The 19,983-nt window shown below is 39.7% G+C and overlaps 1 protein-coding gene across 1 annotated transcript in view; it reads left to right on the top strand.

Annotated features, from left to right (window-relative positions):
• The window catches only part of slc36a1 (solute carrier family 36 member 1), a 108,651-nt gene that overhangs the window by 47,774 nt on the left and 40,894 nt on the right, over window positions 1-19,983 (top strand). The window contains exon 11 of the mRNA XM_061724755.1: window positions 14,210-14,379. Coding sequence (XP_061580739.1) covers window positions 14,210-14,379 — 170 coding nt within the window. The remainder of the gene's footprint in view (window positions 1-14,209; window positions 14,380-19,983) is intronic.

Below are 19,983 nucleotides of genomic sequence, written 5' to 3'. Positions count from 1 at the left end.
TTTTTACTCGGATGATTAAAAGCCACATGAACAAAAACACTGTAGTCATAAATAAAGTAAACGAGCCTCTCGCGTCTCGCTGTCTCGTTTCCTCAGACTCAATATCTCAAGCTCCCATCAGGAGATCAGCTGGATGTCATTAGTGACAGCAGGAGTGCACATTTTACTGAATAATCAGTGGGATTAAACTTTAAAATAATGCCAGATATATGGGGGGATATAGTGGGATTATTAGCGAGTGCTACCCGTCCACTGAAGGAGGAGAAATGCACAATAGTTATGGAAATAACTTGAAACTATCAAGCATATAAACAAATAACGATTTACTGAAAAATGGATTCGAATTTTCAGAATTTATTAAAGGATAGCCCCTTGAGATGTAACATCTCATTTTCAAGGGGGTCCCAAGAAAAAATACAACATTACAATATATCACATTACAGTATAGATCAGGGGTCGGCAATGCAAAATGTTTTAAAGCCGTATTGGACCAAAAACACAAAAAACAAATATGTCTGGAGCCGCAAAAAATGGAAAGTCTTGTATCAGCCTTAGAATGAAGACAACACATGCTGCATGTATCTATATTAGTTATAACTGGGGGAAGATTTTTTTTTTCTTTATGCACTTCGAGAAAAAAGTCGAAATCTCGAGAAAAAAGTCGAAATGTCGAGAAAAAAGTTGAAATGTCGAGAAAAAAGTTGAAATGTCGAGAAAAAAGTCAAAATGTTGAAGAAAAAGCCGAAATTTCGAGAAAAAAGTCGAAATGACGAGATTAATGTTGAAGTACAATCTCGAGAAAAAAGTAAAAATTTCGCGAACAAAGTTGAAATGTCGAGAAAAAAGTAAATGTCGACAAAAAAGTCAAAATTTCGCAAAAAAAGTCGAAATTTTGAGATTAAAAAGGAAGAAAAAGGAGGGAAAAAAGAAGAAAAAAAAGAAGAAAAAAAGGAAATAAGAAAAAGAGAAGAAAAAATGAAAAAAAGAAGAAAAAAAAGGTCAAACATTTTTGAAAAAGCTCCAGGAGCCACTAGGGCGGCGCTAAAGAGGCTCTGGAGCCGCGGGTTGCCGACCCCTGGTATAGACATACATGCTCACCCCCTCCCACACACAACCCCTACCCACATAAGTCTAGTTACAAAATAGACTAATTGAATAACCGGAACAATGAGATAAATATAACATAACAGAGAGAAAAAATAAAAATAAATAAATAAATAGAATAAAGGACAAAAAAATACATGAATAAATTGAAAACATAGGCAATTTGTTTTAAGATGAGAGTATAATGACAACTTAAGACAATGAAAAGAGGTAATAGAACGCAAAAAGAGAGGAAGATTATTCCAATCTGATGGAGCTTTAAAATAAAATGATCTTTTACCAACTTCTTTTAAAATTCTAGGAACAAAGAAAAAAGGAAAATTCATATGTCTGAGTGAGTATGGAGAGTTATATAGAATCATGAGTTCTTTTTAAATATGGAGGACAGTGAAAGTAAACATATTTAAAAAGGAACAGAATCTTTTAAAACTTTTAGAAATCGATGAGCCTGGAGGTGTTTTGGTTCCTGTAGACGAGATGCAAGATAGGTTTTATTTCATGCTAAATGTCCAGCCCTGAATAATCTACATACAAGTCATACAAGCTTCCACTGCAGCCTGAACGTGCACAAGGGTGTGAGGACCCGTTCATCGCTGCTTGCAGCTTTAATTTCATTTTTTTCTTGACACAAACCTCTTTTAAGTAAGATTTTTTCTTAATTTCTTACTTTTCTCAGAGCGATGGGATGATATCAAGTAGGGCTGCAACTAACGTTTATTTTAATAATCGATTAATCTGTCGATTATTTTTTCAATGAATCAAAAACAAACAAAAAAGCATTAAATTCCAATCATTCGAAAACAGAACTGACGGTGCAAATTCACAGTGCAGATAATCTTCAGAAAGTTCACAGGTTGCTCCTTGAACATCCCTGAGCTTTTAAAGTATTAATTAAAAAAAACAAACTAAATGGACTAACACAGAAAACATACACATGTATGCTTTACATCTGCCAAATATATAAAAATAAAGTGCACAAAAGAGGTATACTTTGTTAAAAAGGGACCTGAGCTGTCAGAACAATAAATAAATTATAAAAAATAAAGAAAAATACAAATCAGAAACAGGATTTGTTTGAACATTACAATTTGTTCTCTCACTGCCTTCACTCAAAAAACTAAGGATCTTACCAAGAAGTTTTATTATTTCTAACCTGAAAATGCCATTACACCTGATAACACACATAACTTTCATTTGTGTCAAGCAAATTTTAAGTTCTAGTTAAGTTTTAAGTTAAAGTCTTTATAAGATTTTGAGTTTTGGTAGTGTTCAAAATAAAATTATGAGACCTGCTGTATTGGCGCACATTAGGCACCAGTGCTGCTTGTTTTATCCATGAATGACAGTAAAGGAAGTGGTTTATGGAGTAAAACACAGTAAAGGAAGTGGTTTAGGGAGTAAAACACAGTAAAGGAAGTGGTTTAGGGAGTAAAACACAGTAAAGGAAGTGGTTTAGGGAGTAAAACACAGTAAAGGAAGTGGTTTAGGGAGTAAAACGCAGTAAAGGAAGTGGCTTAGGGAGTAAAACACAGTAAAGGAAGTGGTTTAGGGAGTAAAACACAGTAAAGGAAGTGGTTTAGGGAGTAAAACACAGTAAAGGAAGTGGTTTAGGGAGTAAAACACAGTAAAGGAAGTACAGCAGAGCTAAAATTGAAAACTACCCGGTTAGCTTTATTACGTCGCCGCGTACCCTACGCCGTAGGCTACGCCGTCGATTTAACGCGGAACCATAAATCAGGCTTAAGTGAGTGATGTAATAATCGTGCGACACAACGAATCGAGAATGGAATTCGTTGCCAACGCTTTTAATAATCGATTTTTATCGATTTTATCGATTCGTTGTTGCAGCCCTAATATCAAGGAACTGATTACCAGGAAAAGCGGAACAATACTAAATAAATCCAAGCAGCTGTATTTTATGTAAAGCTGGCGTCTGTTTACTCGTTTACTTGTTTGTTTGGGCATCGCTCTAACTCTTAATCCTTGTGCTGTCTTCGGGTCAAGGAAGGAAAGAAGGAAAGAAGGAAGGGAAAAAATAAGGAAGGAAGGAAGGGAGGGAGGGAGGGAGGGAGAAAGGAAGGAAGGGAGGGAGGGAGGGAGGGAGGGAGGGAGGGAGGGAGAAAGGAAGGAAAGGAAGGAAGGGAAAAAAGAAGGGAAAAAGAAGGAAGGAAGGAAGGGAGAAAATAAGGAAGGAAGGAAGGAAGGAAAGAAGGGAGAAAGGAAGGAAGGGAAAAAAGAAGGAAGGGAGAAAATAAGGGAGGAAGGGAAGAAGGGAGAAAAGAAGGAAAGAAAGAAGGAAGGAAAGAAAGAAGGAAGGAAGGAAGGAAGGAAGGAAGGGAGAAAGGAAGGAAGGAAAGAAGGGAGAAAGGAAGGAAGGGAAAAAAGAAGGGAGGAAGGAAGGGAGAAAATAAGGGAGGAAGGGAAGAAGGGAGAAAAGAAGGAAAGAAAGAAGGAAGGAAGGAAAGAAGGGAGAAAGGAAGGAAGGGAAAAAAGAAGGAAGGAAGGAAGGGAGAAAATAAGGGAGGAAGGGAAGAAGGGAGAAAAGAAGGAAAGAAAGAAGGAAGGAAGGAAGGAAGGAAGGGAGAAAGGAAGGAAGGGAGAAAATAAGGGAGGAAGGGAAGAAGGAAAGAAAGAAGGAAGGAAGGAAAGAAGGGAGAAAGGAAGGAAGGGAAAAAAGAAGGAAGGGAGAAAATAAGGGAGGAAGGGAAGAAGGAAGGAAGGAAGGAAGGAAGGAAAGAAGGGAGAAAGGAAGGAAGGGAAAAAAGAAGGAAGGGAGAAAAGAAGGAAAGGAAGGGAAGAAGGAAGGAAGGAAGGAAGGAAGGAAGGAAGGGAAAAAAGAAGGAAGGAAGGGAAGAAGGAAGGAAGGGAAAAAAGAAGGAAGGAAGGGAAGAAGGAAGGAAGGAAGGAAGGAAGGAAGGAAGGGAGGGAAGAAGGAAGGAAGGGAAAAAAGAAGGAAGGAAGGAAGGAAGGAAGGAAGGAAGGAAGGAAGGAAGGAAGGAAGGAAGGAAGGAAGGAAGGAAGGAAGGAAGGAAGGAAGGAAGGAAGGAAGGAAGGAAGGAAGGAAGGAAGGAAGGAAGGAAGGAAGGATATGCGAGCAACACTTGGTTTTTTGTCTCGGAGCATCAAAGTGTCGTGAGAAGCTGAAGTCTTCCAGACGCACGGCAGCTTCTACGTTTGTTTTGCGTTTGATCTGATCTCCAGACGGCGGATCTGGACCCGTGTGTTTGAGAGCGAGAGACACGAGCGCCGGTTACGAAGGGTTAACGCCTTCTCTCCGGGGCGTCTTAGCTGCCTGATCTGATGCAGCTGAGGATGAAGTATGAAGAAGATTTCCTCGTGCCCACAGGAGCGTTCAGTCCTTCTCCTTCAACAAACCGGCTTTGATCTGCCTGTTAAAACTTCACATCCAGCACTTCCCCGACGCCAGAGTTGTTTCTTTTTCCGGGGAAAACGCATCTCGGGGATTTCAGAAGATCTTCTGACCTCTTTTAACACTCGGACGGATGCTGCAGCTGCAGTTCTGTTTTATCTATTTATTTACCAAAACACAAGATTATCTGTGCTTATCAAGGACAGAGACATGAACTCATCAATGGAGGAAACCTTCTTAGAAAAGTTTGAGGGGTTTTGATGCCTTTATCGCTACTTTATCTTCTCTAATCTTCCCATCAGATAGATCTTAAAGAAAATCAAGCAGCACAATATCAGTGTGGAGTCCTGCGGGCGGCGGAGGGCGGTGATGGAGAGGTGGAGAGGTGACGCTCAGGCGATGACGGACACGTTTTGTTTTCCTGATCGATCTCGTCTGATCCGCGTGGATCACTAAGCCCAGCCAAATAAACGCTCAGATGAAGCTCTGAAATGTCGGTAATAAGTCCAGAACAACAGTCTTGTAGACAGAGGAATGGCTGAGGAGGATCGAGAAATCAGGGCTCCCAGGGAAGTTTAAAGCATGGCTTTACCAGCATGGATTGCTGCCAAGACTCATGTGGCTGTTGACACTGTATGAAGTTCCTATGACAAGTAGGGCTGCAACTAACGACTATTTTAATAGTCGACTAGTCACCGACTATTGAAACGATTAGTCGACTAATCGGATAATTAGTAATTTTTTCTTAAATTTAGTATGTCGCTTTAATTATGTGGCAAATGATAATAAACACGAGAAAGATGGTACTTCAATGAAAAAAACAGGACTGTCTCAGAAAATTAGAATATTGTGATAAAGTCCTTTATTTTCTGTAATGCAAAAATGTCATACATTCTGGATTCATTACAAATCAACTGAAATATTACAAGCCTTTTATTATTTTAATATTGCTGATCATGGCTTACAGTTTAAGAAAACTCAAATATCCTATCTCAAAAAATTAGAATATTCTGGGAATCTTAAGCTGTAAACCATAATCAGCAATATTAAAATAATAAAAGGCTTGCAATATTTCAGTGGATTTGTAATGAATCCAGAATGTATGACATTTTTGTTGTTTTATTTGCATTACAGAAAATAAAGAAATAAAGAACACAATATTCAAATTTTCTGAGACAGTCCTGTAGATATTTTATTCAACTTTGCAGCTGTTCATACAAAAAGTTAATAAAATGTCCTATTTAAAACCAAGGACAGGCAGTGATCAGTTAGACATAAATCCATGAATAAATAAACATCTATCCATTATTTTTCATTTTTTAAGGACAGGCAAATGTGTTATATAAAAAATAAAATAAAACGTCTCATATTTTTTCTGTATCAAGTGGGTGAAATCGGTTCTGGATGGCAGGACGTTCTCTGGGTTGTGTGTATAATTTGTTGAAACCCGTCACCCAGACCCGACGTGCTTTCTCTTCAAATGCTTGTGCATTACCAACGTGCTCCCGTGATCAGTGGCGCCAGCAGAAAAAAAATCTGATGGTGGCTAGTGGGTGGCAAGGCAAATTCTTAGGGTGGCATACCCAACCAAAAAAAAAAAAGTATATATATATATGTGTATATGTATATATGTATATATATATATATATATACACTTTACTTTTATATATTTTATATTTATATATTTTAACGGTATTTTATTATCACTTTACTTATATTCACTGCCAGCCCGTTTCAGAGTCCGTTTTCCGATCTACCGAAGCCAAAATAATATCGTATTTCACGACTATGTGAACACCGAAGCCCCCCTGAATAAAGGGGAGAGTCTCTTCTGTCCTCAGAAAAAGGAATTTTGTTCCTACCGTTTGCCGTTCGTTCGTAATCTGCAGTAGAATGCGGCAGCCATCTCCTCTCTCACTCGCAGATGCCCCTCGGGGAGGGGCAAATGGCGGCTTTATAGAGAGTGGCAATGCTGCCCTCTGGTGGACAAATATTAGACACAAATGACGTCTATAAACGTCAATGGCTGTTAATGAGTTATGAGGGAATGAGGGATCCCGTTGTGGTTTGATTCTTATTCTTACTAATATATATTATTGTTGTTGCTATTTCTGTTAAAAATATAGAAGCCTATGTTTAAAATATATTTCCTAGATCTACATAAATCCAATGTGCCTCCTTGGGGTGGCTAAGGGGTGGCTCAGAGTAATCCAGTGGTGGCTGTAGCCACCCCTAGCCACCACATGGTGGCGCCATTGCCCGTGATAAGCAAGGTCTTCTTTGCAAACCTTGCAAGTAATCTTTTATTTACCGTATCGTGGCTAAAAGGCTCCAAAACTTTAGAAGTTTTGTTACATGCAGCTGCTCTACAGGACGGGACGCCGTCATTATTGTTTACCCGCTGCCGCTCGGCAGAGACGCTATCGCGCATGCGCGACTCTCGGCAGAGAACGTATTGAAGTGAGATGCCTCACTCCGTTGGAAAAACACGTCTGGCGACTATTGTCGACAATGGAATTCATTGTCAACAATTTTGATTATCGATTTTTGTCGACAACGTCGACGAATCGTTGCAGCCCTAATGACAAGCGTTGAAGGAGTGGAGAGGAAGATCAATAAGCACCTCCGTAAATGGTTGGGAATCCCTCCAAGCTTCACTTCAGTAGGCCTGTATATAAGATCAGGGCAGCTCCAACTTCCTCTGTCATCCGTGGTGGAGGAATTTAAGGTAGCCAAGTGCAGAGTCGTAATGACATACAGAGACTCCCAGGACGAACAAGTCAGACATGCAGGCATCCTCACAAGATCAGGCCGCAAGTGGGCAGCTGACTCGTCTGTTGCACAAGCTGAAGGTATGGTGAAGCTCCGTGACATTATTGGAACACCATGCACAGGAAGACAGGGTCTTGGAACTTCCCACATCCAGCAATGGGGGAAGGCAGGAACCAAGGACCGAAGGGCCATGATCCAGGTGCAAGTAAGAAGCCTGGAGGAGGAAGGTCGGAGGGCAAAAGCAGTGGAGCTAGCGTCCCAGGGAGCATGGACCAAATGGGACCTACCCAAAAGGAAGATCACATGGGAAGTAGGGCTGTTCGACTAATCGATTTTAAATCGTAATCGCGATTATGTAATTAGAACGATGTTAAAACGTGAAAATCGTAAAATCGATTTTTCACTTTTTTTTTTTTTTTACCTTGTCTGCACACATATTAATGATTGATACCATATTAATGATTGATGGAAATACCTCTCAATACCTGCAACAAGTGCCCCATGGGAGAGGCTCTTTAGTGTAGGAGGGGGCGTTGTAACATGCCACCGGGCATCCCTCAAGCCAGATGCGGTAGACCGGCTCGTGTTCCTTGCAAAAAACTTGCAAATGTGAATATCAAATGTAATGACTGACATTACACACCTCTACCTCCTTCATGGGTTGCATTATTATTTAGCATGCAAAGACCCAGTTTAGTTTAATTAGAAAATGTCTTGTTTTATTTAATTGGAAATATAACTTACTGTATGTTTGCAAGTGCTGATTTGCTGATTTTTTTTTTTTCAGAGATAAAACTTTATATTTTATTATATTTTTAAAAACTTTTTTTCAACTTATTTTACAGAGTTTTGCACTTTATTCATTCATTTTTGGTTTAATGAGAGCAAAGTTTGCACTTAAAGCCCAATGGGGCAAATGTTCAATAAAAAAACAGCATATTTGAAATCATTTCTTTGCCTTTTGTCAATTCACAAAATAATCGTAATCCAAAATCAGATTTTGAGAGAAAAAAATCGAGATTTTATTTTTGGACAATATCGAACAGCCCTAATGGGAAGATCTGTGGAGAGTGGAGCCTTTCTGCATCTCTTTCCTGCTAAGATCAGTATATGACACACTGGCAACACCAACAAACTTGCACAAGTGGGGCTTGAGGGAGGACCCATTGTGCAAGCTGTGCGGGGAGAGGGGTACCATGGCGCACATCCTGTCGGGCTGTAAGACGGCACTCGCCCAAGGAAGATACAGGTGGCGCCACGACAAGGTGCTCATGACACTCGCTAACACTCTGGAGCAGGAGAGATGTAAAAAACGACAACCACACGACAACAATACCATCTATTAAGTTTGTTCAAGAGGGACAAAAGCCACCAACCACAGTAACATCAAGAAGCAATCTGCTACAAAAGGCCCCATCATGGGAAATGAAGGTAGACCTGGGGGGAACCAGGTTGTCCAGACAACCCTGAGGCCAGACGTGGTAATGTGGTCTGAGGAGGCAAAGAAGATCATCCTCCTAGAACAGGGGTCGGCAACCCAAAATGTTGAAAGAGCCATATTGGACCAAAAACACAAAAAATAAATATGTCTGGAGCCGCAAAAAATTAAAAGTCTTGTATCAGCCTTAGAATGAAGGCAACACATGCTGCATGTTTCTATATTAGTTAGAACTTGGGAAGATTTTTTTTTTCTTTATGCACTTCGAGAAAAAAGTCGAAATGTCGAGAAAAAAGTCGAAATCTCGAGGAAAAAAGTCGAAATCTTGAGGAAAAAAGTCGAAATCTCGAGGAAAAAAGTCGAAATGTCGAGGAAAAAAGTTGAAATGTCGAGAAAAAAGTCGAAATCTCGAGAAAAAAGTCAAAATGTTGAGGAAAAAGTCAAAATGTTGAGGAAAAAGTCGAAATTTCGAGAAAAAAGTTGAAATGATGAGATTAATGTTGAAGTACAATCTCGAGAAAAAAGTAAAAATTTTGCGAACAAAGTTGAAATGTCGAGAAAAAAGTAAATGTCGACACAAAATTTTGAGATTAAAAAGGAAAGGAAAAAGGAGGGAAAAAAGGAAAAAAGAAAAAGAGAAGAAAAAAAGAAGAAAAAAAAGGTCAAACATTTTTGAAAAAGCTCCAGGAGCCACTAGGGCGGCGCTAAAGAGCCGCATGCAGCTCTGGAGCCGCGGGTTGCCGACCCCTGTCCTAGAACTGACAGTCCCATGGGAAGAAGGTTGTGAGCAGGCGTTTGAGAGGAAGAGCGCCAAATACCAGGATCTCTTGCATGACTGCAGGGGGAAAGGATGGCAGGCATGGCTGTTCCCAGTCGAGGTCGGCTGTAGAGGATTCCCTGCCCAGTCGGTGTGGAGGATGCTCACAGCCATTGGAATGACAGGGAGGGAGAGAAAGACAGCAGCTCGCAGGATGGGGGAGGCAGCAGAGAGAGCCTCTTGCTGGTTATGGAGCAGGAGAGAGGAGCTTAGCTGGAAGCCAGGAGGAGGAGATGGGCAGGGATTTGGCCACCACTGCCGGCCCGCCAATGGGAGGGTGTTGTGGTCCAGGGTCGAAACATCCTATGAACTTGGTTACCACCTGATGACATCAAGTCCTCCTGGCCAAGGCTACATTCACTAAAAGTGAGTGAAGGAGAAGCATCTTCGGATGTAATTATAATCATAGAAGCTAAGCCAACGCTTTAAGCCACTGAGGTGTATTTCGATGGAAGAACCTTTTTGACGGGCTTACTTTTCATATGCCAGGTTCATGATGAATGAATGTCCACTTAAACTTTCTTTGCGATGCACAATATACATTTAGGGCCAATCCCAATCCCCCCCTACTTTCTATTACTAGCCCTAAAAATGAGTAGGTCCTTGTAATGTTCCCTAGGGATTGGGACACCACTTGCTACGTCACTGCGTGGTTTATGTTCGGGTACGTAAGCGACTGCGTAGTTACGTTTGCACAAACGTCACACCATATCAGGAAGCCCAGAGATAAAAGCTGTTTTAATTTCCGCTGTAGCGCTGTTAATATGCCACTTTATTAAGTTTTAATATTTTTTCAGGCGTAAAAGTAACCGTTAAGATCCCCAACCTGGGCTCAGTTTATCCAAATAACGACTGTTAAGAAATTTGCTCCGATGTTTTCGGGATGAGAAGAGCCGCCGGGTCGGGAGCTGATTTATGGTTCCGCGTTAAATCGACACAGAGCCTACGCCGTAGGTTCTGCGTTGGTGTAACGCGGAACCATAAATCAGCCTTTATTCTGGCGAGGTTTAAAAAACTTAACAACAACGACCAAGCAAGTGATTATGTACATTCACTGAGTGAATATTATGAAAGTAAAATATATATTTATCGCTAGAAATGTAATCAAAATGGCGAAAGTGACTCCCATGTGTTTTATTTTTTCTATTTTTTTTTTTTTATGTGTTCTGTACTTGTTTTAGTACTATTTTGATTGAGTTGTTCCACCTTTGTAAAGGAAACATTTTCAATAAAAACTAAAGTGAGTGGAAAAAAAAACGATTTTTTTATGCAGAAACTAACTCAAAATATTGATTTTATTCACTAAAAAATTAGAAATGTCTGCCATGTTTGTTTTTTTTTATTCGGTCTGCAAATGATGACGTAAAGCATTCTGGGAAATCTTTCTGGCCATCGGTCGGTGAATCAGTATCTGAAATCCCTCGCTGTGAAGGGCTACATTCATACACACTAGCCCTCGTTATGTCTACTAGCCCTCGTTATGTCCACTAGCCCTCGTTATGTCCACTAGCCCTCGTTATGTCCACTAGCCCTCGTTATGTCCACTAGCCCTCGTTATGTCCACTAGCCCTCGTTACGTCCACTAGCCCTCGTTATGTCCACTAGCCCTCGTTATGTCCACTAGCCCTCGTTATGTCCACTAGCCCTCGTTATGTCCACTAGCCCTCGTTATGTCCACTAGCCCTCGTTATGTCCACTAGCCCTACATGCAAAGAGGAATTGGGACACCACTATCCTCACGGGAACGTGCAAAATTTAGGGGTAGGACTGAAAAGTAGGACTAGGGGGGGGGGTTGGGACTGGGCCTTATTTGACACTCACATAATCCAGTTTGCAAGTTACAGACATACACCAGCCACGTACGGCATGACATTCCGTGCGTACGTGCCTGCCTGCGTGCGGTCAAAAACTGTTTCCTCCTGCCAGTCGGAAACACACCTGGTGAGCCAACAAAGGTTCACGGCCTGAATAGCTTTCAGCGTCACACTGAAGCCAATCAGCACCTTGTAATCTGCTCTTACAAGTGTAAACACTGCCCGTCCAAAAATAAAGAGGTACCTCCTGGATATAACTCGGAAGTCGAGGTGATGCCTGCATGGATGAGGAAATGACTTAACTGCAACTGAGGCGTCGAGGAGCTTCTCATTTATATACAACCATGTTGGGAGACATCTTGTGGTCGTAGAAAAGACCGTATTCTGTTTCAGAAAGGGTCAAACTATTGGCATCAAGCTAAGAAAACATCTATTTCTGAAAGGACTAAAACTGGGTTAAATGGTGATTGGAGATCACTTTAATGTTGGTGAAATCAAGTATTAAAAAAAACAACATTTGAGCTTGCGGCTGTGTTTAAGAGGGAAAGCAAGAACATTTCCACGTGGACAATGTGATGAGAAGTCAAGGGATGAAACAGATGTGTTGGCTTCAGTCCGGAGCATGAACATTGAAATCCTTTTTTTTTTTTTTTTTTTAAAGCTTAAACTTTCTTTAATTATTTCTACATTTTATACACCAATGGCAAAGGGTCAATGTAGGCACAAATTTACATCAGGAGATGGCTAGTTTCATTATTTGGAGGGTTCAATCCTGAATTTAATCTATGAAAAAAATCATTTGTGACCATAACAAAATAAACTTATATAAACAAAGACATTTTGCTCATTTAAGCTCTAATACAGTGTGCGGAAACGAATGCAGTGAGCAATAGGTTGTTTGTAATTATTGTTTTCTAGCTTTTGGTGAGGTTAGTCCTCTAAAAAATGTCTTCACTTTATTTTTAAATACTTCAATAATTACATCCTGTACGCTTTTATTTTGAAATTCTGACATACCGCAAGTACATATTTTCATCAAGCAAGGTCTTGCACTCTTCCTTACGACGGAGTATTAGGGCAAAACTAAAACAAAAAAAGGAAATTACTAGAATAAAGTCATAATATAATGAGAATAAAGTCGTAAAATTACGAGAATAAAGTCGTAACATTACGAGAATAAAGTCGTAACATTACGAGAATAAAGTCGTAACATTACGAGAATAAAGTCGTAACATTACGAGAATAAAGCCGTAACATTATGAGAATAAAGCCGTAACATTACGAGAATAAAGTCGTAACATTACGAGAATAAAGTCGTAACATTATGAGAATAAAGCCGTAATATTATGAGAATATAATTTATGAGAACTCTAACAGGAAGACTAGTCTTCTCCCTGTGTAAAAATGAGGAATATTGAGCATCTTGTGAAGTTATATTTATATATTTATAATATATTTAATATTACAACTTTATTCTCGTAATTTTACACCTTTATTCTCGTCCTTTTTTTTTGTCTTAGTTTGGCCCTAGTACTCCGTCGTACTTCCTGAACATTTGTTCTGGAGTAGAAATAATGAGGTATTTCCTTATTTTATGTGACAGCTGTTTCACAGGGACTGTTGAGAGTTTATGTCCAGACATAAACTTATTCAGGCTATTCGTATTCTGCATTTTCACAAGTATGTTCACGTATGTTCACAAGGAAGACAAGATCTTTGAGAAACATGCTGATCTGAGTACGCGTATGAACGGATCCTTGAACGAAAAACCAGAACCAGAAGTACACTTATTCAGTTTCTATTTTACTGTATTTTTTTATTTTTCATACTTATAACTTATCTTCATCGTTTATTTAGTCTGAGTTCATGTTGCCCTGAACACATATCTGACTTTGAGCTGCTGTAACACCTAAATTTCCCCTCTGGGGATCAATAAAGGACTATTTTATCTAGTCTTATCTTATAATCACTCCAGCAGACGAGCACCGGTTAATATTATTCAAATGCTGATGCTTTTGTATCTTATTTGTAGTTGTCCCAGCCCATGTGTTGAAGTTTCGGGGAAATGCCTGTAAAACATATATTCAGTCAATTTTCATTTTGCAAAAAAGAGCAATAAGAAATATCAGTAGAAAACGATATAGAGATCCAACAAATCCATTATTCCTTCAGTTAAAATTGTTGAAATTTCATGAACTAGTAGACTATAGTATTCTGCAAATTATGTTTAAAGCTCATAAAAAAACTTAACCAATCAACATTCAGAAAAGATTTGAAAGAAGAGAAAGTAAGTATAATTTAAAAGGAACAGAGATTTAAAAAAAAAAAACAAGATTCAGGACTAAATTGATGGAACGTTGTGTTTCTGTGAAAGGAATCAGTTTATGGAACAATCTGAATAAAGAAAACAAAGAATCCAAATCAAACATTACATTCAAAAGAACAATTAAAGCCTGTATGTTAAGTAAATATAATGAAATATGTTAGTTTAAGTTTGATTGCCCATAGACGGCGGTAATTCTATTTTATTTTAGTTTTTTTATTTACTTAGTAGTTGTTTTTTTTTTATTTTTTTATTATTTTAAATTTTTATTTTTCAAAATGAAGACAATAAATTAAAAAAAAAAAAGGTTAACAACACCACATTTCACATAATCAAAAAAAAAGAAACATTACAATGTTTTAATTTATGTTATTTGTGAATTTATTTCTTGGAAAAAGGGGCAGACTAGATACGATTCTTCTTCTTTCTGCTCCCTTTTCATTCACAATTTATGAACATTTGTATTTGTATTTGCATTGAATTTTTTTTTTGTTTTGAATGAAATCTAAGTTGTTGTGCTCCCTCACATTTCCCTGACTCTTGTCTCTCTCTTCCCCCCGTCTGCCGACAGGACGTACCAGGCCGTGAAGCTGCTCTACTGCTTCGGTATCTTCATCACCTTCGCCCTGCAGTTCTACGTCCCTGCGGAGATCCTCATCCCGCCCGTGGTGGCCCGCGTGTCGGAGAGGTGGGAGATGCCCGTGGACCTGCTGCTGCGGACGGTGCTGGTTATCTTCACCTGTAAGTGGACGAGTTTGATCTCATTATCCTGGTCCATCGCCCTCTGGTCCTTTTCTCTTACATCACAAAGGGCCAGTTCCAATCCCCCCCCCAGTCCTACTTTTCAGTCCTACCCCTAAATTTTGCGTGTTCCCGTGAGGGTAGTGGTGTCCCAATTCCCCTTTGCATGTAGGGCTAGTGGACATAACGAGGGCTAGTGGACATAACGAGGGCTAGTAGACATAACGAGGGCTAGTGGACATAACGAGGGCTAGTGGACATAACGAGGGCTAGTGTGTATGAATCTAGCCCTTCACAGTGAGGGATTTCAGATGCTGACTCACCGACCGAGGGCCAGAAAAATTTCCCAGAATGCTTTACGTCATCATTTGCAGACTGAATAAAAAAAAAAAACATGGCGGACATTTCTAATTTTTTAGTGAATAAAATCAATATTTAGAGTTATTTTCTGCATAAAAAAATCGTTTTTTTTTTTCACTTTAGTTTTTATTGAAAATTTTTCCTTTACAAAGGTAGAACAACTCAATCAAAATAGTACTAAAACAAGTACAGAACTTTTAATAAAAAAAAAAAATAGAAAAAATAAAACAACATCAACACATGGGAGTCACTTTTGCCGTTTTGATTACATTTCTAGCGAGAAATATATATTTTACTTTCAAACAAGACTCATCACTGGAAAACATTTTTTTTTAACTGTTTCAAGTAGATTTTCACTTGAAATAAGTAGAAAAATCTGCCAGTGGAACAAGATTTTTTTGTTTGTAATGAGAAGATAAATCTTGTCCCACTGGCAGATTTTTCTACTTATTTCAAGTGAAAATTTACTTGAAACAGGTGAAAATTGTCAAATAAGTTATTTTTCTGGTGTTATTTTTCTGGTGATGACTCTAAATGTTGAAATAGCAGTAAAACCACATTCATTGATGAAATGACATAAGGGATGGAAAGGAGGGATGGCAGTTTTACAGGGGGATGATTTTGACCGTTTTTATTTCAGGGGGGGTGCCATCCCCCCTCATCCCCCCTCAACTCCCGTACTGGATGCAACTCCTGAGGCTCTGGCCTGCAAACATGTACAGAAGAGAAAGAGAGGGGCAGACCAGCACAACAAATTACAACAAAAATGGGGAACCATGATGGTGATGAGATACTTATAGTTAAAAGGAGGGGAGTGGATCATGTTGGTCTAGTTGCAATGTTCCTTTGGTCAGGGATTCTTCATTGCCTACTTCCTTTTATTCTTATACGGTTTCTTCTCATCTTTATCCTTATTATGCTCGAGAGATTTGTGATTTTTATACTTCTTATCCTTAACATTCTTATCAAGAAGGTTTGAGGACCAAAAGGATGTTCATGAAGTTAAAACTGTTTGAATAATGCAAAAAAAAAAGTTATTCTCAAGGAAATGATGATATATTCTGTCTCAAAAATCACATCAATAACATTTGACATCCCTAATCAATCAGAGTTACATCATTTACAAATGAAATGACTAAAGAGACTAAGCAGATGTGTAACTGCGAGGCTCTAGGTGCTGTTATTTAGTATTTTCTGCTGATTCCTGGATCAGTTAATCAGCAGAGCCACCTCTGGAGTGTCCTGCTACTTTGGTAAAAAACCCATTGCAACAACGGTCCTGTTTTAGAAGTGATGGTGCTGATGTGGAGCGATTGGATTATTATACACTCTATTTTTATGTTCCTGTTTTCTTGTTAACTTTTGCTCAAGGCGAGATTGCAGTGCTTTTCTTTACTTGTTTTTTAGAACCGTTGTCGACAATAAAACCTAGTTTTTCACCTGTTGGGACTCTTGAGCGTCGTTAACCAACCTTGCATTTCCTGACGAAGCCAGTTGGCTAAACATTCCTTCCAGCGCTCTTTAATGGAGGAAGTCTCCTGCTTTGCTTTGTTACCTGTAAATCTGTGAAACATGGAACTGTCTGCTGGCAGGAGGAGTAAGACACCTGATATCTCTGCTTCACACTGGAGGTGAAGGACAGTGTTGCTGAAGGACCTGCTGAGAGTCAGAATGACCTGCAGGTCCATCACGAATGCTACGAGTCCACCGGGCTCTTCAGCAGAGATGCTGCTGCTCCTGCACTAAAAGATGCTTGAAGTTACTGCTATTTGTCTGTCCAACGGTGCTTTGGTTCATTGAGGTTTTTGTGCATTTGCTCTCTTAAAGTCCTGCAACAACATGTCCGTACGGCGCGCGTCGCCGCGTAACCTACGCCGTAGGCTCTGCGTTGGTGTAACGCGGAACCATAAATCAGCCTTTATTCTGGAGAGATCTGAAAAGACTTTGCAATAACGAGCAAGCGAGTGATTATGTACATTCACTGAGTGAATATTATTTAAGTAAAATATATATTTCTCGCTAGAAATGTCATCAAAACGCATTTTTATGCAGAAACTAACTCAAAATATTGATTTTATTCACTAAAAATGAGAAATGTCTGGCATGTTTTTTTGTTTGATTCAGTCTGCAACTGATGACGTAAAGCATTCTGGGAAATGCCCTACCCCTACCCCTCGTTATGTCCACTACCCCTTGTTATGTCCACTAGCCCTACATGCAAAGAGGAATTGGGACACCACTACCCTCACGGGAACGTGCAAAATTTAGGGGTAGGACTGAAAAGTAGGACTAGGGGGGGATTGGGACTGGGCCTAAGACTCGCTCTGATCAAAAACATGGCGGGACTGAAAGTTTTTATTGTGCTTTGACACATTTTTATGTTGAATTTAATGTCAGAAGCACATTAAATCAAATCAATGTGGCAATATAAAGTCTATATCACAAGACGGTTGAAGTGTCGACCGCCGGGATAAGTCACGTTGAAGTGCCGTACCCTCCCCGCTAGGGATGGGAATCGAGAACCGGTTCTTGTTGAGAACCGGTTCCCAGTGTTTCAATTCCTTGGAATCGTTTGCCTTTTTCGCAAACGATTCCCTTATCGATTCCAGTCGGCGTGAATGACGTCACCAAGCACGTTACGCAGCATGCGCATTTGCGCCCAGCAGGAAAACACGGGGACAAAGCGGCATAAACGCTGGGAAGTTTGGTTACATTTTACCAAAAACGATGACAACAGGGCGACAATTCTTGCAATGTGGACATTTCAACAGAGGGGGGAAACTGTTAGGACTCAGCCGGCTGATCCGCTGGGAGCGCGGAGTCAGCCTGCATGTGGTAAGGCTGATTTATGGTCCCGCGTTACACCAACGCAGAGCCTACGGCGTAGGGTACGCGGCAACATGCACCGTACGGCGCGCGTCGCCGCGTACCTTACGCCGTAGGCTCTGCGTCGATTTAACGCGGACCATAAATCATGCTTTAGAAGAGCTGCGCTCCGGCGGACAGCGGAGCTCCCGACACAGCTGCAGCTCGTCAGCTCATCTATGGAGAAGTTAAAGAGCATCTACCGCTAGATTCTCCTTTCATCAAGGCAGGGAAGAGAATCAGGCCAGAATAGATGAATGTTACCAGCAGTGACTAAGTTTGTAGTCTTGAACATGTTACTGGACATTCTTGTGTAATTGCTACAAAATCATTTGTTGTTTTTCGTTAATTTCTACAGAAGAACATTTATTTTATTATTATTATTTTATATTAAATACATATTTTACTGTATATTACAAATCATTTTGTGGGGACCCCCTGGCACCATCGAGGAGCCCAAGGCTGGGGGCATCTTAATACCTCACTTATATTTTTTTTGTTCAAAGATATAAAAGTTTTATATCTTTGAACAAAAAAGATCGGAGAAACAAAGAAATTGAAACAAAGAAACAATTTTAGTATCAACTTTGTTTTATTAAAACAAAGTTGATACTAAAATTGTTTCTTTTTAGTATTTTAGTATCAACTTTGTTTTATTAAAACAAAGTTGATACTAAAATTGTTTCTTCTCCTTTTTTCCAAATGAGAATCGATAAGAGAATCGATAAAGAATCGAATCGTTAAGCAGAATCGATAAAGAATCTAATCGATAAGCAGAATCGATAAAGAATCGAATCGTTAAGCAGAATCGATAAAGAATCTAATCGATAAGCAGAATCGATAAGAGAATCGGAATCGAAAAAATCTTATCAATTCCCATCCCTACTCCCCGCTCACAGGAACGGGCTCTGCTGTCAGGGCTGCAGGGCTGCAGGGCTGCAGGGCTGCAGGGCTGCAGGGCTGCACGCCCCCATGTGGTCAGAAGTGGTATGACCACACTCTGCTGGGGGCTGAATGTACAGACACCCGCGCCTGCCAATAGGGGGGGACAAACGGGTCTGTTGTCCCGGGCCCAGCGTAGGGGGGGGCCCAGAACTGGGGAAAAAAATAATAATAATAATTTTAATTTTTTTTTATTTATTTTTTATTCTCATTAAATTATGGAATCATTTTTCAAAATGTTTCAAAATATGGCTATTTGTGGAAAAAATATGTAGTATTTGAGTTACATAAAAGCTTGTTATTTGTTTTCTTCCTAATTGTCCTTGTGGTCAAGAACCCCCAACACAAAAATGGTTTGGCCGCTGATCAAAATTTCATGTTATAGAATAGAATAGAATAGAAAGCCTTTATTATCATTATATTTCTACAATGGAATTACGCAGCAGCTCCGTCAAAGTGCAAAACAAATGCAAGACTATATAATCAAGTAAACTGTACACAACAAAAATGAACAAAAAAAAAGTAAACATAAATATATATATATACACTATAAGGAAAGAGTGAGTGGGAGAATAAAATAAAAATGTACATGAATGGGTGGAGGAATATTGCACTTGGATGGGTGGAAGAATATTGCACTGAAAAAATTAAAATAATAAATAAATTATCATTTAATTCAACCATTAGAATGGTCAAAATCAGCACAAGTCCGGTGCTCAGAAAAGAAGAGAAAAGAGAAGAAGAGAAGAAGAAAATAGAGGCCTCAGAGATTCTCTACACAAATATTTTAAAAAGGTGGTGACGGTGAAGCTGGAATTAATAAAGTCAGCGTAGAGCAAGGTAAGAAACAGTTACAACGTTTACCAACCTTGTAACTTAACCTAACTGTCTAGCTCTAATGTTAACGTCCATTAGCTTGTATAAAAACCTGAAGAGCAGAGGGAGAGGAGAGGAAGAGAAGGAGGAGAGATCCGGGCGCAGGGGGGCCCATCTTAGATTATTTTGTCCGGGGCCCCGGCAGGACTGTCAGCTGGCCTGTGTACAGACTAGGAATGGGTGATATTTTACCGTTCACGATAAACCGTCAAAAAAATTCCCCACGGTAAGAATTTGTATCTCACAGTAAAAACGATAAATTCCCGTTGATGATGTTTTTGTGTAAAGTCGAATTTATGGTTCTGCGTTACGTACGGGAAGGAGGGAAGGAGGGAAGGAGGGAAGGAAGGAAGGAAGGAAGGAAGGAAGGAAGGAAGGAAGGAAGGAAGGAAGGAAGGAAGGAAGGAAGGAAGGAAGGAAGGAAGGAAGGAAGGAAGGAAGGAAGGAAGGAAGGAAGGAAGGAAGGAAGGAAGGAAGGAAGGAAGGAAGGAAGGAGAGAGCAGGAGGAAAGAAGGAAGGGAGAAAAGAAGGAAGGAATGAAGGAAGGAAGGAAGGAAGGAA

The sequence above is a fragment of the Cololabis saira genome, chromosome 7, assembly GCF_033807715.1.
Source record: "Cololabis saira isolate AMF1-May2022 chromosome 7, fColSai1.1, whole genome shotgun sequence".
Classification (NCBI taxonomy): Eukaryota; Metazoa; Chordata; class Actinopteri; order Beloniformes; family Belonidae; genus Cololabis; species Cololabis saira.
Note: the sequence above shows the minus strand (reverse complement) of the source record. Positions and strands in the feature narration are given on the sequence as shown.